Source organism: Dendrobates tinctorius, unplaced genomic scaffold (assembly GCF_039654945.1).
Source record: "Dendrobates tinctorius isolate UK_male_01 unplaced genomic scaffold, ASM3965494v1 ptg000155l, whole genome shotgun sequence".
NCBI classification, from domain to species: Eukaryota; Metazoa; Chordata; class Amphibia; order Anura; family Dendrobatidae; genus Dendrobates; species Dendrobates tinctorius.
This window is the reverse complement of record NW_027361822.1, coordinates 3,325,567-3,351,266: the sequence shown is the minus strand read 5'-3', so window position 1 is coordinate 3,351,266 and position 25,700 is coordinate 3,325,567. Positions and strand designations below refer to the sequence as shown.

Below are 25,700 nucleotides of genomic sequence, written 5' to 3'. Positions count from 1 at the left end.
CTGACACATACAATGATACCGTCATCTCCGGATCCTTTAATAGCATTACTGTATAATGTCACAGTATAATGTCACAGAATTCCCAGCAGTGTCACCTCTCCAGACAGCAACTCAATCATCTTGTAGGTGAGTTCTAGGATCATCTGGTCCTCATACATCAGCGGGTGAGGTGGAAGTTCCTTGACTGGGCTGTGGTGTCTTCCCCATCCTTCAGACACAGTGGCCTGACAGCGTTCACTAGAGTTCTTCTTCACTATTGTGTAATCCTGGTTATGGAGAGACACATTAATAAATCTCACTACAGACATTTCCAGACTCCTCACCTCTCCAGTTCTATCCATCTGTTATTCCCATAGATAAGAATGATGTAATGTGACGTAATCAGAATCTCCCACCTCTCCAGTAAGACGGAAGAGGATCTCTAGGGTGAGGTGTAATATCCTCTCTGCCGTATTCTCCCTGTTCCTTTCCATTCTTGACAGGTCAATCTGGAAAATTCTCTTATAAAGATCTCCAATGAGAGGGTCTGATATTGTAAGGACCTGAATATGAAGAAGATGAGCCAATGTAACATCATAAAGAATCCCATGTAATAATACAATTACTAGTAGAGATGAGCGAGCACTAAAATGATTGGATGCTGATTGAGCAATTCCTAATGCTTGTTTCGACTAACAAGTATAATGGGAATCAATGTGAAATCAGAGCATTTTTTCGGCAGATCCTTTTAGTATACTGTACACATAGATCCTACAAAGAGTTATTGGAGGCAGTGAAAATGTTGACATGGAAGGAAAAAGTGATAAAAGGAAGATGATCAGGATGGGGAAGACCCCTGGAAGCATCTCTGACTCCCAGATCACTTCCGAGAACAATTGTGTCACACTATTACTCCACTTTAAGGACTGACAAAAAAAACATTCAGAAGTGACAAGAAATTGGAGTTTACAGAAAAAAAAAATGTTAAGAAACAGTCTTTCCTGTACAATGACTTTTATATAAGGCAAAATTTAAAATGGATTTTTTAAAAATAATAATGTAAGTAAACCAAAACTGCAATTTGTAGTAAAAAAATTGGAAATTTCGGTGTAATTTATGAAGGAAGAAAGAACTGCCAAAAATGTGATGTAAGAGGGACTGAGATACACCCTATATTAGACAAAAGGAGGGCCTCATATTCATTTTGTTCAAATTGTCATGTAGTGGCACTCAGACTCATAAAAGCTATGCACTAAGTGCAAAGCCTACCAAAAATTACAAGCAAGGTCATCCTTACAATATTGAGAGCCTCATTCAAATATTGAGAGCAAAGTATAGTTGTGGTATTCCTACACTACTAAAAGGTATGCAGAGTGCAAAGCCTTCCAAAAATTGCAAGCAAGGTCATCTACACAAACCTGAAGGCAACAGCTGGACGGCCTCATTAAAATATTAAGAAAGTGTAGATCTGTAGCAGGCAAATTTTGGTTTTCATTATAAACCAACTAAATTTCACACAAAGCATATTCTACAATGCATAAGAAAATAGTCAACTTTTTGACCAAAAAATATTTTGCGACCTGTACCAGGCCAAGCGGTTTTTAAATATTTTAACGCACCATAGCTTTACATAAAGCTCATTAAACTTTATGGGTGAATCAATTAATCCATAAAGATATTTGAAAGGGTTTTTTTTTCAGAGTTTAATATACCAGCGAAATTTAACAAGATCCGCATCAGAGTGTATGGATGCCTAATTGAATCCCTAAAACATTTTTTTTATGTGAGTTTAATATACCAGTGAAATGAGATTCTGAACCGGAGAGTGACTCTGACACGGGCAGCACAGCGAGAGAGGCCTTAGTCACTCGTTCGTTCATCAAACGTATATTGTCTAAAGCTCTTGAGCCAATAGGACAAGAACTTGCAGAGATAAAACACGACCTAAAACTTCAAGGCCACAGACTTGAGACATTGGAAAATTCGCAAGTTGCCATGACGCAAAGTTCGAACGCTGTACTAGACTCTTTAAAAGTCCATGAAATCCAACTACATACAATTCACACGGTGCTAGAAGATCATGAGAACAGAGAACGTCGTAACAACATAAGAGTTAAAGGCCTTTCTGAAACGGTGGCCTTTGAGGCGTTATGGAAAGCAACACAAGAGATATTCAAAGAACTACTTAATGAATCAGATCCGCAGGAAATCGAACTGGTGAGAGTACACAGAGCATTGCGTCCGAGGCCTTCTCAAGGGGAAACTCCACGAGATGTGATCTGTCGCTTCCTTGATTATCGAGCAAAAGACTTAGTTCTTCGCAGAGCGCGGGAGGCGCAGGAGATCTCGTATGAAGGCTCACAAATTAAACTTTTCCAGGATTTATCGGCTAGCACTCTCAGGAAGCGGAGGATCTTGAAACCGTTCACTGAAGCATTGATAAAAAAAGGCGTCCGTTTTAGATGGTTGTTCCCGTTTGGAGTACATATCACAAATGGAGACAAAGGTATCTCAGCAAGAACATCACAAGACATCAAAGAGGCATGTGAGTCCTTGGGGATTGAGCTGGAGGCCTACCCGGACCTGGAGTCCTTCCATTCGGCGACCCTATTGCATCCGCTGCCAGATGACCCGGCGTGGCAGATAGCCCTGACGCCAAAATCACAAAGGCTGAAAAGGAAGCTGACAAAGACCTCGCTTCCTAAGGACTCCAGAGACAATACTTGATCTTTGGGTTAGACCCAGATTTTGCAGTTAAGTTTTCTTGGTGTCTACCCCAGTTGGGGTATTGAATGTGGTTGAAGCAAATCTGATGGGGTTGGCGTGCTTTTCCAAATATGGGTAAGCACTGCTGCCACATCTATCCAATAATTCGTTGTAAGATTTCAACCTAGATTTAGTTACAGCCCAAACTGGGCATTCTCCTAGAATGGAGCATTTCATATTTCATATTTAGTTTATAAGGTTGATTGGAATTTTCCTCAAGCTGGCATTCTATGAAACAATGTCAGTAGGTAACTATGGTACGTTGGCATATTGGTCAATGATATTGTGCAACTTAATAACATGGATAATGTTAATATTGTGTTCTCCCCCTCTTTACCTTTTTGTTTTCTCTACCCTTTTCTTTCTTTCGTCTGGTCTACTTGTCCTAGACCCCCTCCCCACACCTATAGGCACAAGGATTCGTCTCCGTCGTGAGCTGCAAGGATGCTGCTGTGTACAGAAACATGATGGATTCGGATAAGGTACACACATTCATCTCTTTTAACGCAAGAACTCTCCAAACACTAGACGCCACACATTACAACTATTCAAAAAACAGCAGGCAGCAGTATTGCTTATTCAGGAAACGCACTTCAAACCGGATAAATTGCCCTCCTTTGAAAGCTCGATTTATGATAAATGGTTTCATGCGACAACCACCCAGTCCGGTTCCAGAGGAGTGTCAATAGCAGTGGCAAGGGGAGTGCCCTTCCAGCTAAGAGAAACTATGGCGGACCCTCAGGGTCGTTACATCTTTGTCAAAGGTCTACTAAACGGTGCCCTGGTAACATTGTGCAGTTTATACGCACCAAATAAAAAACTATTGAGATGGGTACTCTCAACACTGAAAAAAATTGATGGCTTTAGAGAGGGTGCATTGATAGTGGGTGGGGACTTGAATGTTGCATTAGAGCCTTTGCTAGACACGACTAAACAGAAAAGTTCGCTCTCACCTAAAGATCTTTACAGATATAAAGTCACAACTGGGATCTCTACAATTGATTGACACATGGAGATATCTAAACCCCTCTGACCGAGACTACACCTTCTACTCCCACCCTCATAAATCTTACCACCGTTTAGACTATATTTTTATATCCAGTAAAATGCTTGCCAATATACAACAGGCGAAAATAATTCCGAATATTTATTCCGATCACTCTTCGGTTTTGTTAAAATTCTCATTATCTAAAGCCTTTCCCCGACATAGAGTATGGCGGCTCAATGAGTCAGTACTTGGAAGTACCGAGGTACAGACACGTATAAACAAAGTGCTTTCCCAATATTTTGAGCAAAATGCTTCGCCAGAAATTTCCTCACAGATACTATGGGAAGCACATAAGTCAGTTGTCAGGGGGGAGTTGATATCTATCACTTCCTTTCTAAATAAACTGCAACAAAAAGAAATCCAGGATCTTTATGATAGTATATCACAGCTGGAGCTTACACATAAACATAAAATAGATCAACATAGCTTAGAGAAGCTGCAACAAAAAAGACAGCAACTTAAAGACATATTAAACTCGAGATCTGCTAAGCTATATGCAACATGGAAAAACAGAATGTACGTCCATGGAGACAAAGCATCCAAATTAATGTTATCGCAACTAAGGAAGCGGCAGTCACGTACGCTGATTAACTCAATTAAGAATGAACAAGGGTTCAGCTCGCAAGCTCCTGAGCACATGGAGCGGGCATTCCTTGACTACTATAAGAAATTATATAATCTCCGTCCGGAAGATAACGCCGATTCCGCACTTAAAAGAAGCATGGACACTAGGTCCTTCCTAAGCACTTTAGATCTGCCTGTCTTGTCTGATTCCCAAAAACAATATCTTACTAGACCTTTTTCACTGGGGGAGTTGCAGTCCGCCCTGTCAAAGTGCCCGAAGGGGAAAGCGCCCGGTCCAGATGGATTCTCAGCACTTTACTATAAATCCTTCTCTGGCCTCCTACTCCCACATTTATTGAACGTTTGCAACGCAGTTTTACAAGGCCACCCATTGCCAAACCAAATGCTTACAGCCAGAATATCCCTAATACACAAAGAGGGGAAGGATCCTGAACAATGTAGTAGCTATAGGCCAATCTCTCTCCTTAATGTGGACCTAAAAATCCTAGCAGGGCTGATGGCAAAAAGAATGGCCAAGTCATTGCCAAATTTGATTTCCTTAAATCAGACCGGGTTTGTGGGTGGAAGGGAGGGAAGGGATAATGTCCATAAAGTATTGCACCTTCTTCAATACGCAAAAAATCGTAAACTACCATTGATGCTTCTTGGAACAGATGCAGAGAAGGCCTTTGACAGGGTGGACTGGGTATACCTACGGGAAGTGCTGATCAAGTTTGAGATACCCGAAGCGTTTATAGCAGCCGTAATGGCAATGTACGATAAGCCCACAGCACATATTAGGATTAACGATTTTACAACAGATGCATTTACTATAAAGAACGGAACAAGACAGGGCTGTCCCCTATCCCCGTTGTTATTTGTGCTAGCAATGGAACCTCTCTTAAAGGCCATACAAATACATGAGGGAATAGAGGGTATTCGCATCAATAAGACACACTATAAAATAGCGGCATTTGCGGACGATCTCTTAGTCTTGATGACTAATCCTTTGCTGGGACTCCCAACATTGATGGCTCTTATAGATCAATATAGCAAAATTTCCAATTTTAAAGTAAATATGTCTAAGTCGGAAGCGCTAGACATACATATATCCCCGAATACCTTAGCTAAACTAAAAAGTACATACCCATTCACCTGGCCAAAACAATATATCAAATATTTAGGTGGAAGATCGGATAGAGACCTTTTTCAACAGAATATTCCCCCCCTAATTGCCTCAGTAGAAACCATCATGAAATCATGGAGGGACTCGTATGTGTCGTGGATGGGAAGGAAAAATTTACTGAAGAGCCTAATCTTACCCAAGTTCATATATATTTTCCAAATGCTCCCTATAACCATCCCCAAATCGTATCTTTTTAAAATTAATACATTATTCCGCAGATATGTTTGGAAAAAGCAAAAGCCCCGATTAGCATACAGGACATTAACATTAAACAAATCGAGGGGTGGGATGGGTGCACCAGACATAATGAGGTACTACCAAGCGACAATGCTTACCAGAGTGGTAGACCTGTTGCGGTCTCCTAACAATAAGCAGTGGATTGAGGTGGAGGAAGCCCTAGCACCTTATCCCCTGAGATCCATCCTTTTGGCATATCCTTGTAAAAACATACACAAAAATCTACCTAATATACACACCAAAGCTACCTTAAAATTATGGAAGGGATTGGTGAAAACTCTAGTTCCCCCTTTGTCCCCCTTACTCAAGTTGGCAGATATAATGCCACATGCATCTTATTCCCGAGACAATGATGTAATCAAACCCGGTTCCCTGGCAAATGTAGCGGTTGATGACCTCTTGGCGGACGGGGCACTCCCCTCCTTTCAGGAACTGAAGAAGCAACCAGGGCTTTCCAACTTGACCTTTATACAATTCGGCTCTATAAGAGACTCCTTGGCACGGTATCTTTTAGGAGCAGACGTTACCCGCTCACTGACTGCATTTGAGACTCTCTGTGCAACAAAGGATAAACCCAAAAAGATAATGTCGTCTATTTACCAGATTTTAAATATAACTGACTGTTGTCTCAAAAGAGCTTATATAACACATTGGGAAAAGGATTTGGGATTCAAGTTTACCCCAAATCAAATATCACACATTTATAATTCATCTCATGGCCCATCACAATGTGTTAGAGCACAAGAGAATTCCTTTAAAATAGTCGCCAGATGGTATATTACACCACAGCAGAACACTTATTGGCGGACGGGGTCTTCTGCTAGATGCTGGAGATGCTGTGATTCGGAGGGAACATACTTACATATGTGGTGGTCCTGTCCACCCCTGCTGCAGTTCTGGCGACTAGTAGAGGATTATATCGGGGAAATTGTGGGCAAAAAGCTTACATTGACACCGGAGATAGTGCTTTTAAATTTTCTGTCACCGACTGGACATAAAAATACTGCTCTGTTGACTCAACACATTCTTTCAGCAGCGAAACTTTTGATACCTATGAACTGGAAGTCAACTACCATTCCATCTATATCCCAATTGCAAGAGAAGGTAGATATGCTATATCAAGTAGCCAAACTGGCTGCCTTGGTGAATGGCTCACTTTCAGCTTTTGAAAGAGTATGGCACCCATGGACCCGATTCAGATCCATTAGTAGAAGTTGATAAGGCTATGGTGGCCTCCTTGCTTGGCTTTATCAGAGTGGACGAAATCCTTGTTGCCTAGTGTTCCCCCCCCCCCCTCCCCTTATCTCCCTTATATTCCACCCCTATATCCCAACTTCTTCCTCTAATTACTTGACCTCCTGTCCCTTTACTCCCTATACTGTTTTTTTTTTCTTTTCTCTTTTCTTCTTTTTTGTTCTTCTTCATCTTTGTTTGAAATCATGGCATATGTGATGTAGCAGGGGCGTGTGGATGGGAAGAACCCAGATTTGAACCCAGATAATCCTGCTGCTGGAAGTTCCTTTAAGGCTGTTGGTGTTCTTAAACCTCTATATATCAATAGTTTTTGCCATGAATTGATATTTCAAACTATCTGTTTAACTCCCGAAAAGTGGAATTTGTAGGTTATATAATAATTTTGTAAGCTACCCTGTTGATTGCTTTCTTTCGGATGTAACTTGCAGATTTCAATAAATAAAACATTAAAACAATAATATACCAGTGAAATGAAACAAGCTCCACGTTACAGTGTATAGACGAATCCTTGAATCTATAAAAAATTTTGGAAGGTTATTAGAGTTTAACCCCTTAACCCCCAAGGGTGGTTTGCACGTTCATGACCGGGCCAATTTTTACAATTCTGACCACTGTCCCTTTATGAGGTAATAACTCTGGAACGCTTCCATGGATCCCGGTGATTCTGACATTGTTTTCTCGTGACATATTGTACTTCATGCTAATGGTAAAATTTCACTCATATAACGCGTTTATTTGTGAAAAAAAAATGGAAATTTGGCAAAAATTTCGCAAATTTCGCACATGTTTACTTTACATCAGCACAATTTTGGAACCAAAATTTTTTTTTGTTAGGAAGTTATAAGGGTTAAAAGTTGATCAGCGATTTCTCATTTTTGCAACACCATTTTATTTTTACAGACCACATCACATTTGAAGCCACTTTGAGGGGTCTATATGATAGAAAATACCCAAAAGTGACACCATTCTAAAAACTGCACCCCTTAAGGTGCTCAAAACCACATTCAAGAAGTTTATTAACCCTTCAGGTGCTTCACAGGAATTTTTTGAATATTTAAAATAATGAACATTTAACTTTTTTTCACAAAAAAAATACTTCAGGTTCAATTTTTTTTATTTTACCAAGGGTAACAGGAGAAATTGGACTGCAAAAGTTATTGTGCAATTTGTCCTGAGTACGCTGATACCTTATATGTGGGGGGGAACCACTGTTTTGGCGCATGGCAGAGCTCAGAAGGGAAGTAGCGCCGTTTGACTTTTTCAATGCAAAATTGGCTGGAATTCAGATCGGACGCCATGTCACGTTTGGAGAGCCCCTGATGTACCTAAACAGTGGAAACCTCCCACAAGTGACCCCATTTTGGAAACTAGACCCCCCCAAGGAACTTATCTAGATACGTGGTGAGAACTTTGAACCCACAAGGGCTTCACAGAAGTTTATAACGTACAGCGGTACAATTAAAAAATCATATTTTTTCCACAAAAATGATCTTTTCACCCCCAATTTTTATTTTCCCAAGGGTAACAGGACCCTAAAAGTTATTGTGCAATTTGTCCTGAGTATGCTGATACCCCATATGTGGGTGAAAACGACTATTTGGGCGCATGGCAGAGCTCGGAAGGGAAGCAGCGCCATTTTACTTTTTGGCTGGAATTGAGATCGGACACCATGTCGCGATTGGAAAACCCCTGATGTACCAAAACAGTGGAAACCCCCCACAAATGACACCATTATGGAAACTAGACCCCCCCCAAGGAACGTATCTAGATGTGTGGTGAGAACTTTGAACCCCCCAGTGCTTCACAGAAGTTTATAACGCCCGGGCGTGAAAATAAAAAAATCGTATTTTTTCCACACCAATTTTTTTTTATTTTCCCAAGGGTAACAGGAGAAATTGGACCCCAAAAGTTGTTGTCCAGTTTGTCCAGAGTACGCTGATACCCCATATGTGGGAGAAAACTACTGTATGGGCACATGTCAGGGCTCGGAAGGGAAGTAGTGACGTTTTGGAATGCAGATTTTGATGGAATGGTCTGCGGATGTCATGTCGCGTTTGCAGAGCCCCTGATGTACCTAAACAGTGGAAACCCCGCACAAGTGACCCCATTTTGGAAACTAGACCCCCTAAGGAACTTATCTAGATGTGTGGTGAGCACTTTGAACCCCCCAGTGCTTCACAGAAGTTTATAACGACCGGGCATGAAAATAAAAAAATCATTTTTTTCCACAAAAATGATATTTTTGCCAATTTTTTATTTTCCTAAGGGTAACAGGAGAAATTCGACCCCAAAAGTTGTTTTGCAATTTGTCCTGAGTAGGCTGATACCCTATATGTGGGGGTAAAACACTGTTTGGGCACATGGCAGAGATTGGAAGGGAAGGAGCACCATTTGACTTTTTCAACGCAGAATTGGCTGGAATTGAGATCAGACGCCATGTTGCATTTGGAGAGCACCTGATGTGCCCAAACAGTGGAAACCCCCCAATTCTAACTCCAAACCTAACCCCAACACACCCCTAACCCTAATCTCAGCCCTAACCCTAGCCCTAACCCTAACGGTAAAATGGAGATAAATACATTTTCTTTTAATTTTATTATTTTTCCCTAACTAAGGGGGTGATAACGGGGGTTTGATTTACTATTTATGGGGGGGGGGGTTTATATTTTTGGCAGCTGTCGCACGCTAAGACGCTTTTTATTGTAAAAATAGTTTTTGCATCACCACATACTGAGAGCTATAATTTTTCCATATTTTGACCCACAGAGTCATGTGAGGTCTTATTTTTTGCGGGTCGAGTAGACGTTTTTATTGGTATTATTGTTGGGCACGTGACAACTTTTGATCGCTTTTTATTCCGACTTTTGGGACGCGGAATTAACATAAACCAGCGTTTCATGAATTTCTTTTGGGGGGTGCGTTTACACCGCTCCGCCTGCAGTAAAATTGATAAAGCGCTTTTATTCTTCGGGTCAATACGGTTACAGCGATACCTCATTTAAGTCTTTTTTTATATTTTGGCGCTTTTATGCAATGAAAACAATTTTATATAAAAAATAATTATTTTTGCATCGCTTTATTCTGCGAGCTATAACTTTATTTTTTTGCTGATGATGCTGTATGGCGGCTCGTTTTTTGCGGGACAGGATGACGTTTTCAGCGGTACCATGGATATTTATATGCGTCTTTTTGATTGCGCGTTATTGCACTTTTTGTTCGGCGGTATGATAATAAATCATTTTTTGCTTCGTTTTTTTGTTTTTATTTTTTAAGGGGTTCGCTAAAGGGGTTAACTAATGGGACAGTTTTATAGGGCGGGTCGTTACGGACGCGGCAAAATCAAATGTGTACTTTTATTGTTTTTTTTTTTATTTCCAAAAAATGAATTAGGGAAATTTTTTTTTTTAATTTATTTAGCGATTTTTTTAAAAATTATTTTTACACTTTTTTTTTTTTTTACTTTATTACATTGTCCCAGGGGGACATAGCTGTCATTTGACAGACTGCTGATCTGTCACATCACAGATCACTGTATCACAGCGATCTGTCACAGGCACTGCACAAAGCTTCCTCCTTGCCTGCGCTTTGCAGGCATGAGGAAGCCAGCTTCCTGCAGGCCCCCGAAGGTCCCCGTCGCCATCTTGGATCCGGGGACCTGCAGGAATGGAGCCCCTCGCAGCAGCGCTGCACATTGCGCTGCTGTGGGGGGCTCAGGGAAGCACGGAGGGAGCCCCCTCCCTGCTGATGCTTCCCTTTAACCCCCGGTACACCGCGATCGTGTTTGATCGCGGTGTGCAAGGGGTTAACGTGTCGGGGGCGGTCCGTGACCGCCCCTGACACATTGTGCCGGGTGTCAGCTGTGATAATCAGCTGACACCCGGCCGCGATCAGTGGCACTCACCACGTGGGCGCCGCTGATCGCTGTGACGTACTATCCCGTCCCTGGGAATTAAGTCCCAGGGCACATGGACGGGATAGTATGTCACATGACAGAAAGGGGTTAATATACCAGCAAAATGTAACAAGAACCACATTACAGTTTATAGATGAATCTTTGAATTCATAAACATTTTTTCAATATTTCTCTATAACACCGAAATGTAACAGAAAGCATGTTAAACTGTATGGATGAGTAATTGACTACAGACAAATTTCTCACTGCTTTTTTGCAGCCTTATATACTGTATGCCACCAAAATGTACTCAAGAATATGAAATACTCCATGGATGAGCAAAATAATGCCGATAGATTTTTGAACAATTTTTTGTAGGGTTAAATACCACCGAAGCCGACGTGATACTCTATGGATGAGCAATATAATACGGATACATTTTTGATCAATTTTTGGAAGGTTATATACCGAAGAAATGTACCTCAGAACACGTTATAATATATGCATGACTAATTGAATCCAGATACATTTTTGAATGCTTTTTTGGAGGGTTAGATATCACAGAAATTCATCCCAAACCTTGGAATAGTGTATTGCTGAGAAATTTAACCTAGCAAAATTTGTCAACGCTTTTTTGTAGTGTTGTTGCGACTCTGTTGTTGAGTATCCTTTGACCAAGGGCTCCTTTCCTGTCCCTAGCGCTAGGGGCGCTCTGTTGTGAACACTTTTGACCTGACTTCTGAGTTTGGGCTCCCTCTGGTAGTTGCTGGGGGTAATGGAGTTGGTCCGGTTGACAGAAGTCAATCACCTGAAGAGGATGATTGGAGGTCAGGTGTTACAGACTGGGAAGATTTAAGTGAGCAAGTTTCCCTCAGTTGTTGCTGGTGATTTGGTTTTCTTCCCTGTTCATTTTGAAGTCCACTTGCCCCCTGCTTGGTCCTGCATCGTTCAGATTAAGTTATTTGTTTGCTGGAATCTTTTTGCATTTGATTCAGTTTTTGCCTTTCTCTGCTTTCTGCTTTGCTGTGTGGGTTCAGCATTGTTCCCTGCTGGGACCTGTGCTGGACCCCGTTCCATATGCCACAGCTCATGTAAGTCTGTTCAGGATTGCTAATCCCGTTATATCAGTATCTGTTGTTTTGCTTCCAGTGCACACCAGAATTCTGATCTAGTGGGGAGAGGTCATGTGGCCTCAGTATTTTTGCATATCAGACATGTTGGATTTTTCTTAGGGTTTTTGCGTTATTGCAGACAGTATCTTTCCTGTCCTATCTAGACAGTTTGGGCCCCATCATTTGCTTACTCTATTTTCTGCCTGTGTTTGTGCCTCATCTTGTCTCACCGGCAATATATGTTCCTTTGGGGTTCTACTCCGGGGCAGTTTAGCTTTCCCCTTTTTTGCTTTAGGCTTAGCTAATTCTTTGGATGTGCCGAGGCATTTAGGGCATCGTAGGTACGTCCCACGGCTAATTCTAGTTGTGTTGTTAGTTTTAGGGGTCTGCAATCCGCTAAGTTGCCAACCTTTCTGGTTATCTGGTTTCCTAGCTTATTCCCCGGCTATCCTCCTCGGTGACCTAATCATAACAGCGCTCTGGCTTGCCCTGTTCCATGGATTACTTCTGATGGTTAAGAAGCCGGGGCAATGTACATTGCCTTCACTCTTGAATCCGCCCTCAGTCTGTACCCTTCCCCCACTCAGGGAAGAGGGGCGTAATAGTGTACCGTAATACACCAACCAGACTAACAATTTAATATGAACAGGGATAAAGAAAAATACCAAACATACAAATATACTCATACATACAACAGAGTAATGCATAGGCGAGTGGAGGATGGGGTTAAACTAAAGTAGGATTAGAAAGGAAATTATCTCTGAAAACCTAGAAACTTTCACATATACAGTGGGGAAAAAAAGTATTTAGTCAGTCAGCAATAGTGCAAGTTCCACCACTTAAAAAGATGAGAGGCGTCTGTAATTTACATCATAGGTAGACCTCAACTATGGGAGACAAACTGAGAAAAAAAAAAAATCCAGAAAATCACATTGTCTGTTTTTTTTTCATTTTATTTGCATATTATGGTGGAAAATAAGTATTTGGTCAGAAACAAGCAATCAAGATTTCTGGCTCTCACAGACCTGTAACTTATTCTTTAAGAGTCTCCTCTTTCCTCCACTCATTACCTGTAGTAATGGCACCTGTTTAAACTTGTTATCAGTATAAAAAGACACCTGTGCACACCCTCAAACAGTCTGACTCCAAACTCCACTATGGTGAAGACCAAAGAGCTGTCAAAGGACACCAGAAACAAAATTGTAGCCCTGCACCAGGCTGGGAAGACTGAATCTGCAATAGCCAACCAGCTTGGAGTGAAGAAATCAACTGTGGGAGCAATAATTAGAAAATGGAAGACATACAAGACCACTGAATCTCCCTCGATCTGGTGCTCCACGCAAAATCCCACCCCGTGGGGTCAGAATGATCACAAGAACGGTGAGCAAAAATCCCAGAACCACGTGGGGGGACCTAGTGAATGAACTGCAGAGAGCTGGGACCAATGTAACAAGGCCTACCATAAGTAACACACACCGCCACCATGGACTCAGATCCTGCAGTGCCAGACGTGTCCCAGTGCTTAAGCCTGTACATGTCCGGGCCCGTCTGAAGTTTGCTAGAGAGCATCTGGATGATCCAGAGGAGTTTTGGGAGAATGTCCTATGGTCTGATGAAACCAAACTGGAACTGTTTGGTAGAAACACAACTTGTCGTGTTTGGAGGAAAAAGAATACTGAGTTGCATCCATCAAACACCATACCTACTGTAAAGCATGGTGGTGGAAACATCATGCTTTGGGGCTGTTTCTCTGCAAAGGGGCCAGGACGACTGATCCGGGTACATGAAAGAATGAATGGGGCCATGTATCGTGAGATTTTGAGTGCAAACCTCCTTCCATCAGCAAGGGCATTGAAGATGAAACGTGGCTGGGTCTTTCAACATGACAATGATCCAAAGCACACCGCCAGGGCAACGAAGGAGTGGCTTCGTAAGAAGCATTTCAAGGTCCTGGAGTGGCCTAGCCAGTCTCCAGATCTCAACCCTATAGAAAACCTTTGGAGGGAGTTGAAAGTCCGTGTTGCCAAGCAAAAAGCCAAAAACATCACTGCTCTAGAGGAGATCTGCATGGAGGAATGGGCCACCATACCAACAACAGTGTGTGGCAACCTTGTGAAGACTTACAGAAAACGTTTGACCTCTGTCATTGCCAACAAAGGATATACAGTGCCTACAAGTAGTATTCAACCCCCTGCAGATTTAGCAGGTTTACACATTCGGAATTAACTTGGCATTGTGACATTTGGACTGTAGATCAGCCTGGAAGTGTGAAATGCACTGCAGCAAAAAAGAATGTTATTTCTTTGTTTAATTTTTTTTTAAATTGTGAAAAGTTTATTCAGAGGGTCATTTATTATTCAACCCCTCAAACCACCAGAATTCTGTTTGGTTCCCCTAAAGTATTAAGAAGTATTTCAGGCACAAAGAACAATGAGCTTCACATGTTTGGATTAATTATCTCTTTTTCCAGCCTTTTCTGACTATTTAAGACCCTCCCCAAACTTGTGAACAGCACTCATACATGGTCAACATGGGAAAGACAAAGGAGCATTCCAAGGCCATCAGAGACAAGATCGTGGAGGGTCACAAGGCTGGCAAGGGGTACAAAACCCTTTCCAAGAAGTTGGGCCTACCTGTCTCCACTGTTGGGAGCATCATCCGGAAGTGGAAGGCTTATGGAACTACTGTTAGCCTTCCACGGCCTGGACAGCCTTTGAAAGTTTCCTCCCGTGCCGAGGCCAGGCTTGTCCGAAGAGTCAAGGCTAACCCAAGGACAACAAGGAAGGAGCTCCGGGAAGATCTAATGGCAGTGGGGACATTGGTTTCAGTCAATACCATAAGTAACGTACTCCACCGCAATGGTCTCCGTTCCAGACGAGCCTGTAAGGTACCTTTACTTTCAAAGCGCCATGTCAAGGCTCGTCTACAGTTTGCTCATGATCACTTGGAGGACTCTGAGACAGACTGGTTCAAGGTTCTCTGGTCTGAGACCAAGATCGAGATCTTTGGTGCCAACCACACACGTGACGTTTGGAGACTGGATGGCACTGCATACGACCCCAAGAATACCATCCCTACAGTCAAGCATGGTGGTGGCAGCATCATGCTGTGGGACTGTTTCTCAGCCAAGGGGCCTGGCCATCTGGTCCGCATCCATGGGAAGATGGATAGCACGGCCTACCTGGAGATTTTGGCCAAGAACCTCCGCTCCTCCATCAAGAATCTTAAGATGGGTCGTCATTTCATCTTCCAACAAGACAACGACCCAAAGCACACAGCCAAGAAAACCAAGGCCTGGTTCGAGAGGGAAAAAATCAAGGTGTTGCAGTGGCCTAGTCTGTCTCCTGACCTTAACCCAATTGAAAACTTGTGGAAGGAGCTCAAGATTAAAGTCCACATGAGACACCCAAAGAACCTAGATAACTTGGAGAAGATCTGCATGGAGGAGTGGGCCAAGATATCTCCAGAGACCTGTGCCGGCCTAATCAGGTCTTATAAAAGACGATTATTAGCTGTAATTGCAAACAAGGGTTATTCCACAAAATATTAAACCTAGGGGTTGAATAATAATTGACCCACACTTTTATGTTTAAAATGTATTAAAATTTAACCGAGCCACATAATTTTTCGTTTTTTAAGATTTATGCATCTGTTAATAAATCCTGCTCTTGTTTGAAGTTTGAAGGCTCTAACTTATTTGCATCTTATCAAACCTGCTAAATCTGCAGGGGGTTGAATACTACTTGTAGGCACTGTATCACAAAGTATTGAGATGAAATTTTGTTTCTGACCAAATACTTATTTTCCACCATAATATGCAAAGAAAATGAAAAAAAAACAGACAATGTGATTTTCTGGATTTTTTTTTCTCAGTTTGTCTCCCATAGTTGAGGTCTACCTATGATGTAAATTACAGACGCCTCTCATCTTTTTAAGTGGTGGAACTTGCACTATTGCTGACTAACTAAATACTTTTTTTCCCCACTGTAAATCCACCAAACGCCTACTCCAATAATAACAATTAAAAACCTCCAGCCATGCAGCAAAAGCTTGTTCTGACATGGAGTGCTAGCCATGACCAAGTTTATATAGGAGATGGGAGTGGCCAACAGTGCACACCTGAGACCCTTAATGCAGGAAAGCTTCCAGGAGCTCTAAACTGAGCAGATTAACCCCTGCACTGCTAAAAAACCTGCACTGTTCAATATGAAAGTTAAGTGCTTCTAATCAGTGCAGGAGTAGGAGAAATCAGATACTGCGGTCTTCTGGCTCCTGTTTGTCTTGGTAACCCTGTGATGTGTTATATATCACAGAAATGTACTCGAGACCACGGAATAGTTTGTGGGTGAAAAATTTAACAGAAAAATGTTAATATTTTTGGAGGGGTAGATATCACGTAAATTTAGCTCAGACCATAGAATAGTGCACAGGTGAGAAATGTAAGATAGCCACTTTTTTATATTTTTTTTTAGTTTTAAATACCACCGTAATGTACCAATGACCGCGTTAAACTGTATGGATGGCTAATTGAATGCAGAAATAAATTTGGAATGTAAATAATTTTGAAAGTGTAGTTTATGTACGTGTTCACTTATAAAGGCTTTGTAGAAATTACAAAGCCAGGAAAAAAATTATAAGGAGGGTCATTCATAGACCCCTGAAAGGCAACTGGTGAGCCTCATTGAAATATTTTTAAGTGTGGTTGCTGTACTCCTACACTCAAAAAGGCTTTGCACAAGGTGTAAAGCCAGTATAAAAATAATACAGAAAGTAATACAGTCATTCTCTTCAGGTGTCCGCTTTTTCTCCTTCCTCAGGAGGCTTGGGGGGTTGTCTCCACCTGCTTCCTGGAGCCCAGTTCCCAGGTGCCTAGGCTGTAAGTGACCCAGCTTCTGGTAGTTCCGGAACCCCTGGCATATACAAATGGGCAACACCCCGTGTGTCACCTGCACTATCCACTGCTCCCACATAGGAGGAGGGGAACCCCAAGGACAGTACGCTCCTTTGGGGATGGCAGTAACCTTGTCTCAAGCTGCCTCAAGGAGCCTCTCCCAGGCCCATTCATTCCTCAAGAAGGTTTCATCCTGCTCCCTTCCCTCTGGGATCACACCCACTGTGTACTAGCAATGTTGCCCTTCCATATGGAGGAACGTGACCCTGGTTACTGCCATCATCTCTTCGAGGCAAGTGTTGTGTCCGACAGGTTGTGATGACAGGTCCCAAACTCTTCAATGCCAACTCTCAGTACCTTGCGATAGCGGGCCTGATAACATTTTTCCAGACCTAGTCCTGGCTCACCTCCTTGTCTCTTCTGACCAGCCTAGGCCCCGCAGTCCTCTCACAAGTTGCTGAATTATGGCTCTCCTGTCTGCAGTCTGCAAGAACCTCAGCATAAAAGCCTGGGTTCAGGCCTTGATGGTTTCAGGTAATCGCCTGGATCCGGACCTCAGGCTCCTGCCAACTCTGCTGTTGCAACAGCTTCCTCTGGCTCCAATATACCTATGGTCACTCCCTCGGACGTCTTGTGTGGTTCTACTAAGCATGTTACACTGACTAGCTGAATAAATCTAAAAATTTAACAGAATAAAATGTTTTAACTTTTATTTGCGTGTTATATATCACAAAAATGTATACCCGGATAATGGAATACTGTATCGCTAAGAAATTTTTACCCAACAAAATTTTTAAACACTGTTTTTGCAGTGTTATATATCAAAAAAATGTACCCCAGATAATGGAATACTGTATGGCTGAGAAATTTAGCCCAGCAAAATTTTTTAATGTTTTCTGGAGTGATAGATATTACAGTTATACACCCAAGACCACAGAATACTGTAAGAGTGAGTAATTTAACCAAGAATTTTTTTAAAAGGCTTTTTGGAAGTATTAGATATCAGAGAAATGTACCCTAAGACAAGGAATAATTTATGGGTGAGTAATTGAATCCAGAAAATAATTTAAATGCTTGTTTGTAGTGTTATATATCACAAAAATGTACCCCAGACCACAGAATACTGTACGAGTGAGTAATTTAACCCAGATTTTTTTTTAAACACTTTCTTGGAGAGATAGATATCACAGCAATGTACCCCAGGACATGGAGTACTCTATGGGTGAGAAATTAAATCAGAAAAAAAATTTCAAACACTTTTGAGTGTTATATAACAATAAAATGTTCCACAAAGCATGTAATACTCAATGGATCACACAATATATGCAACTTTTTCACACACAAAAAGCAGCAGCTATATTCTTTGCAAGGGACTGCACTGATCCCTGTCTACAGATTGTATTCTGCTACTGTCCCTACTCCTGCAACTCTCTCCCTCCCTAGACTAAACGCAGAATGTATGTGATACAAACAGCAAAGCAAACAATTAGCTCTTAGAAGGGCTGTTAGAATGATGGTTCAGCTCCAGCACAAGTATCAACACTACAGGACTCTAATTTGTTATACTGTACACACAAAGGTCTAGACAAGCACTCTCTCCTTTCAATACGAAGTGTCACAGAGCTGTGCTATGGCGTCAGTGTACCTGTTCATTTATAGAAGTCTTGATGATGTCACATGGCCATCCAGTCACAGTAATGTCACAACCAAGATGGCTACGGCGTTACAGTGATGCACAGGCAATCTCCGCATGCTTATTGGCTGTGTAACAGATACCAAGCATGTGGGGCGGGGATTAGAGTTTTACATCGAGCACCACCCAGATACTCGAGTGCTTTCCGAGTATCACTGAGTACGTCCACTTACTCCCAATTACTAGAGATAAGGGTAAACATATGAGGAGATAATATGTAGATGTTGTATTCCATATTTTTATGGATTTTCTTATCAAAAGATCTTCTCCACGTTTGAGCTCAATCCATAGCTCATCTTCACATGAACATTACACCTAAATACAGCAGTGGTTATGGCAGCACGTAGGCCACATGATCGGTGTGTATCATTATGGAGCAGGACAGTTACATTACTTACATACTGGCATCACCACTGCAACCAATATCATCATAGCAACAATGTAACCAAAGACTGAAGCAAACCATGGGTGTATCACCACTGGAATGAGGGGAGAGAACAAACTTTTTTTCTGCAGCTGGACAATCCAATAACATAGAATAACACTAAACTGATTTTTTACCAGGTAGATGTGTTAGCCAAACGATTGGGATACTTTATGTTGTTTCATTGTGAATGGGTCGGATTTGGGTACATATATTATTACTTTATTTAATGGCCTTCAGCTTCATCTTTAGCTATGTTGACTTGATAGATGAGCAATCTGTAGGAAGATCAATCTTCTGCAAGCCTAGATATGCACACCAGGGTCTATTCCACCATTATTTTGACAGTATCAAACTATTGGATTGCTGGTCTTAAGGTACTGTCACACTAAGCGATATCGCTAGCAATATCGCTATAACTTGTGACGTTATAGCGATATTGCTAGCGATATCGCTGTGTCTGATACTTACCTACGACCGGCTCCCCCGCTGGTTATCGCTGATCGCACGAGAACGTCCAGGACCGCTTCTTGTCGTCCGCTTCCTGCGGCGCTTCCTGTGGAGAGACGAGCGTGGACGCGGGCGGGAGGACGCAGGATCGCCTAGTGTGACAGGTAAGTAGCGACCCCGGTCCCCAGCGATGTCGTTGGTGAGATCTGCCTGTGTGGCAGCTCACTAGCGACCACTTAGCGATGTACCAGCAATCCTGACCGCGTCATATCATGGGTTGGGATCGCTGGTACATCGTTAAGTGTGACAGTACCTTAACTCTCTGCCCTGTTCTTTCTATTCTTCTAACCATTATTTCTTTCTCCAGGTGATTGCTCTCTCAGTATGATGGGCCCAAAATATGCAGGTCTTAGCTTGGTGATCCTTGCTTCAAGTGACATGTTTGGCTTGATTAGTTCCAAAATTGATTTGTTTGTTCTTCTTGCTATGCATGGTATTGATAACATCCTTCTCCTAAACATTTCAAAGGTGTTCCTCGATTTTAAGACTTTGTCTGGTGACTTGATTGTTGACTTGCCTACAGATGTTCTCCTATTGACTTCTGATGTCGTCGCGGCATCTTGAGTGACTATTGATCCGAGTAGGTTGAACTCATTACAACTTCCAGTTTGTCACCATCCATCTCAAATGTGTCCAGATCGTACCTGGCAGTAGTCAATAACTTTGTCTTCTTTGTATTAAATAGCAGTCGCATAATCGAGCTTTCCACCTTGACACTTTGCAATAAGTTCTTCATTCCACTTACACTTGTTCCTATCAATGTTACATTGTCTGCGGATTTAAGCTTGCTGATGATTTGTCCAGCAATTTTGCTTCCTTCTTCTTTTTCAGCAAATCCAGTCTTCCTGATATCTTTTGCATATAAATTGAAGCAAAATGATGACGGAATGAAGCCTTGTCTGATGCCTAGTTCCACTTTGAATCATGCCATGTGGCAGTGTTCTGCTTGGACTGTTGCTACTCGATTGAAGTAAAGGTTCTTAATGAGAAATCAGATTGTTCAGCACACCCATATCCTTCATGGTATCCAAAAGTTACTGGTGATCAACACAGTTGAAGATTTTACTGTAGTCGATGAAGCAAAAATAGATCTGCTTGTTGCATTCTTTGGACTTTTACATTATACCTTATATATCTAATGTCAGCAATTACATATTTTGTTCTTCTGCCTTTTCTGAATCCTGCTTGTTCTTCTGGCAGCTCTTTGTCAAAGTAAGACTAACTATCTTTGTACGATCTTCAGTTTTATTTTGCTGGCTTGAGTGCAATAGTCTGTCCTACTCCTGGGCATCTGTTGTTGGTGAGTAGAATTGTATCCAAGACCACAGGGTTTTTGGACCAGGCCACACACATTCTCCTTTTTTTGACAGATCACCAGATATAAGAACAGTCCTTCTTCATGGGTAGACAGATGTCTCTTTGACTGTCTAAGCATATAGCACTAATCAATATTGATTAATTGCCATGTTTCTTCTTTATACTATGTGTGTATTGAACCATTTTTTGGAATATTCTGTTTTTGCATGTAGTTAATTTAATATATATATATATATATATATATATATATATATATATATATATATATATGTGTGTGTGTGTGTGTATCAGCCATGACCATTCCCCATTCCACATAGCAATCAATCACTAAGCATCTTTCATTTTAGCAGAGCTGTTTAAAAGAAGCTGCGTTGTGATGGGTTGCTATATGCAACAGTTTTCCTTGTAGACAGTTGTGGCAACTGAGGCCTATTATTCTTACCATTTCTATAGTGTTATCGTCCTTTTGTAAAGCTGGAAATAACACAATTTATTACTGTGCCGACACAGACCACCTGTCAAGAAGTGACTGGCCCTGTGTGACACGACCCAACAAGCGGTCGGTCACTAAACAACAAACAAGGGAACACCGGGGACATAATTACGACAGTGGGCCCAGCCAGTGTCGGACAGGGGTGCCAAGGGCCCACCAGTGACATTGACTTTGGGGGCCCACTTTTCACCTGCATACAAATATTACACTACCCTTGTTCACAAATTTACCTGTATCTCTATATAATAATACACTGTATAGTTTGGTTAATGAATGATGAGATGCTGCTTTTTTCGGAACAGTGTGAATCAAGTGGATTATGACAAGTACTGCCCAAACAGTGGGATTGGGGGCCCTGATTTGCACAGGGGCCCACCGGGGGATTCACCTGTTCCCCTATGGGCCAGTCCGAGCCTGGGCTGTTATGAATGGGTCACCGAGGAGGAAAAAACAACATAAGCCAAGTCTCAGAAAACCAGAGAGGTTGGTAACTATGCAGATTGCAGGTCCCTGATCTTACCACACAACTAGCAGCAGTCGTGGAGCGTACCTACGATGATCCTAGATGCCTCGTCACAACCGGAGAGCTACACAAGCCTAAAGCAGGAAAAGAGGAAAAGAGGAAAACTAACTGCTCCAGAGCAGACCCCAAAGGAAAGACAGCCCCCCACATGTATTGACGGTGAAACAAGATGAAAACACAAACAAAGGCTGAAAAATAGGCTGAGCAAACGATGGGACCCGACTAACTAGAAAGGACAGGAAAGGAAAGACACTGTCTGCAATCTGCCAAAAACCCTACCAAAATAATGTCCAACACTTCTGATAGCAAAATTAACCCTGAAGTCACTAGAATTCTCCCACTATATCAGCACTCTGAAATATTCTGAGACAGAGCAAAAAGAGGCCAATCTAATAAGGGACCAAAAGGCAAATACAGATAAATAGGAGTGGAAAATCAGCACAACCCCAGCAGGGGCTGACTGACCACAAAAAACTGAATTGACCAACAAGAGCAAGTGTGAACAATAGCAAAAACAAACTTAACTTGAGAAGACTGGAACAGAGCTGAAGTCCAAGACCTGAGAAGCAGACGGAATCACCAGCATAGGGCATCAGCTGTCTTATATCCAGTCTGATATTCCAGAGATCCAATCGTTATCCTCCTCATCAGGTGGCAGATCACTACCAATTAAACCAACCTCACTACCTCCTGTCACCACCAGAGGGAGAACAGAAGGAGAACTCTCAACTGGTGGAGCAGAAAATGAGTTCACAACACTGTGCCCAGCGATAGGGAACAGGGAAATGGACACCTCCTGTACTCTCCTGAGGCTGTGCCCTGGTCTATCCTGACGTCCCTATACGGCTTCCTTCAAACCGTCACCGAGCACTGCAGGATACTTTAGCCCTCACTTGCCCTGCACCTATCCCTCAGTAGGGAATTGGCAAGTGTGGACACTGGTCCCACCACTGCACTAATACAACACCAAGGGAAAATATAACAGACAAGGGAAGACAAACAACACTTAGCTTTCTCTGCTGCAATGCACCGAACAGCAGAGTAAGGCACCCGATCACAGCATTCAGCTGAAGCACCACAGCACCAGCTCCTATCTTCACCACGACTGGTTTCCAAAAGGAAGTGTATAACCAACCGATGCACCAGGTGACCTTTTAAAGGGTTTTGGGAGTGGTCACCACCAGCAAACTTACCTAGCAATGCAATTACACCAGCAGCCACCGGGGGGAAAAACTGACATTAACCTCCGATGGCCAGAAAGGAAAAAAGTTTTAATGTGTGAATGCAGATCTGACACAGATCCAAAAATGGATTGTGACAGTACCCCTCCTTCAATGAGGGGCCTCTGGACCCTCAACACTGCACCTCACCAGAAAACAACCTACAATGAGGATGCCTCGACCCACCAGAGTTCACCTTGGCAATCAACCGACTCTCTGGTTTATGGCAAACGTGGACTGATGGAGGTGACAACGTATGCTCTGGAGGCACCACAAATCTCCAAAGCACCGACCTGGGGAATGAGTTGTGTACAGGTATTACTGGGGGTAACTCCACCTGGAAAGTCCCGGGCCAAGAATGGCCGACACCTGATACAGCCCGATCACCTGAGAACTCCAGACCCCAGCAGCACACTTCCACCGAATGTTTTTGGTGGACACCCATACGTATTCATCCAACCCCGACTCAGACTATACGACTCCAACTCCCACATATCTATAATAATAAATGCCCTAAGCAGCTTCCGGTTGTAACAACTTCCGTCCAGTTGTAACCGGTGACGTCACCGCACACCTCTTTCCATGTTAACCCTCAACACACCACTCCTCCTCAACACACACACTCCTCTCACCTTTCACCATCTCCACTCACTCTTTCACTCCATATACGACCCTTTCTCTCACTCCGTCTCTCATACTCACGCCGTCATCGCCGCTGATCCACGATCCCCGACATCTTCTTCCGCCGGCGCCATCCTGGATCCAGACGTCCTCCACGCCGACGACATGTTCCTGCGGCGACGCTATTTTGGATCGGCGAAATCCCGCGATACTCAAAATGGCGTCGCCGCAAGAACATGTCGCTGGCGAGGACGACGTCGGGATCCAAAATGGCGCCGGCGGAAGAAGACGTCGGGGATCGTGGAGCAGCGGCGATGACGGCGTGAGTATGAGAGACGGAGTGCTGGGCGCACTTTTCACAGGTGCAGCGTCTGCGCATTTCACAGGTGCAGCGTCTGCGCATTTCACAGGTGCAGCGTCTGCGCATTTCACAGGTGCAGCGTCTGCGCATTTCACCGGTGCAGCGTCTGCGCATTTCACCGGTGCAGCGTCTGCGCATTTCACCGGTGCAGCGTCTGCGCATTTCACAGGTGCTGGGCGCGCTTTTCACAGGTGCAGCGTCTGCGCATTTCACCGGTGCAGCGTCTGCGCATTTCACCGGTGCAGCGTCTGCGCATTTCACCGGTGCAGCGTCTGCGCATTTCACCGGTGCAACGTCTGCGCATTTTACCGGTGCAGCATCTGCACATTTCACCGGTGCAGCGCCTGCGCATTTCACAGGTGCAGCGTCTGCGCTTTTCACAGGTGCAGCGTCTGCGCTTTTCACAGGTGCAGCGTCTGCGCTTTTCACAGGTGCAGCGTCTGCGCTTTTCACAGGTGCAGCGTCTGCGCTTTTCACAGGTGCTGGGCTCGCTTTTCACAGGTGCAGCGTCTGCGCTTTTCACAGGTGCAGCGTCTGCGCTTTTCACAGGTGCAGCGTCTGCGCTTTTCACAGGTGCAGCGTCTGCGCTTTTCACAGGTGCAACGTCTGCGCTTTTCACAGGTGCAGTGCGCGCTGTTCACAGGTGCTGGGCGCGCTGTTCACAGGTGCAGCGTCTGCGCATTTCACCGATGCAGCGTCTGCGCATTTCACCGGTGCAGCGTCTGCGCATTTCACAGGTGCAGCGTCTGCCCATTTCACAGGTGCAGCGTCTGCCCATTTCACAGGTGCAGCGTCTGCCCATTTCACAGGTGCAGCGTCTGCCCATTTCACAGGTGCAGCGTCTGCGCATTTCACCGCTGCAGCGTCTGCACTTTTCACCACTGCAGCGTCTGCACTTTTCACCGGTGCAGCGTCTGCGCATTTCACCGGTGCAGCGTCTGCGCATTTCACCGGTGCTGGGCGTACTTTTCACAGGTGCATCTGCGCATTTCACAGGTGCTGGGCGCGCTTTTCACAGGTGCAGCGTCTGCGCATTTCACAGGTGCAGCGTCTGCGCATTTCACAGGTGTTCCTGCGGCGACGCTATTTTGGATCAGCGAAATCCCGCGATACTCAAGATGGCGTCGCCGCAAGAACATGTCGCCGGCGAGGACGACGTCGGGATCCAAAATGGCATCGGCGAAAACGCACGAGATTTCGCCGACGCCATTTTGGATCCCGACGTCGTCCACGCCGGCGACATGTTCTTCCGGCGACACCATCTTGAGTATCGCGGGATTTCACGATACTCAAGATGGCGTCGCCGCAAGAACATGTCGCCGGCGTGGACAACGTCTGGATCCAGGATGGCGCCGGCGGAAGAAGATGTCGGGGATCGTGGAGCAGCGGCGATGACGGCGTGAGTATGAGAGACGGAGTGAGAGAAGGGTTCGTATGTGGAGTAAAAGAGTGAGTGGAGATGGTGAAAGGTGAGAGGAGTGTGTGCTGAGGGTTAACATGGCAAGAGGTGTGATGATATCGCATCCTCCCGATGCGATAGCATCGGGCCATAATCTAGTATTGCTTATATTTAAGTGAAAAATTTATTGTAGTACAATGTGAACATCAG

General features: G+C 43.5%; 1 protein-coding gene across 3 annotated transcripts in view; it reads right to left on the bottom strand.

Moving 5' to 3' along the window:
- The window catches only part of LOC141050975 (uncharacterized), a 66,119-nt gene that overhangs the window by 16,050 nt on the left and 24,369 nt on the right, over positions 1–25,700 (bottom strand). For all 3 annotated transcript variants that reach the window (XM_073547738.1, XM_073547740.1, XM_073547739.1), the window contains exons 2-3: positions 396–542; positions 96–266 (exon numbers count right to left, since the gene is read on the bottom strand). In XM_073547738.1, the coding sequence (XP_073403839.1) occupies positions 96–266; positions 396–542 (318 nt within the window). The remainder of the gene's footprint in view (positions 1–95; positions 267–395; positions 543–25,700) is intronic.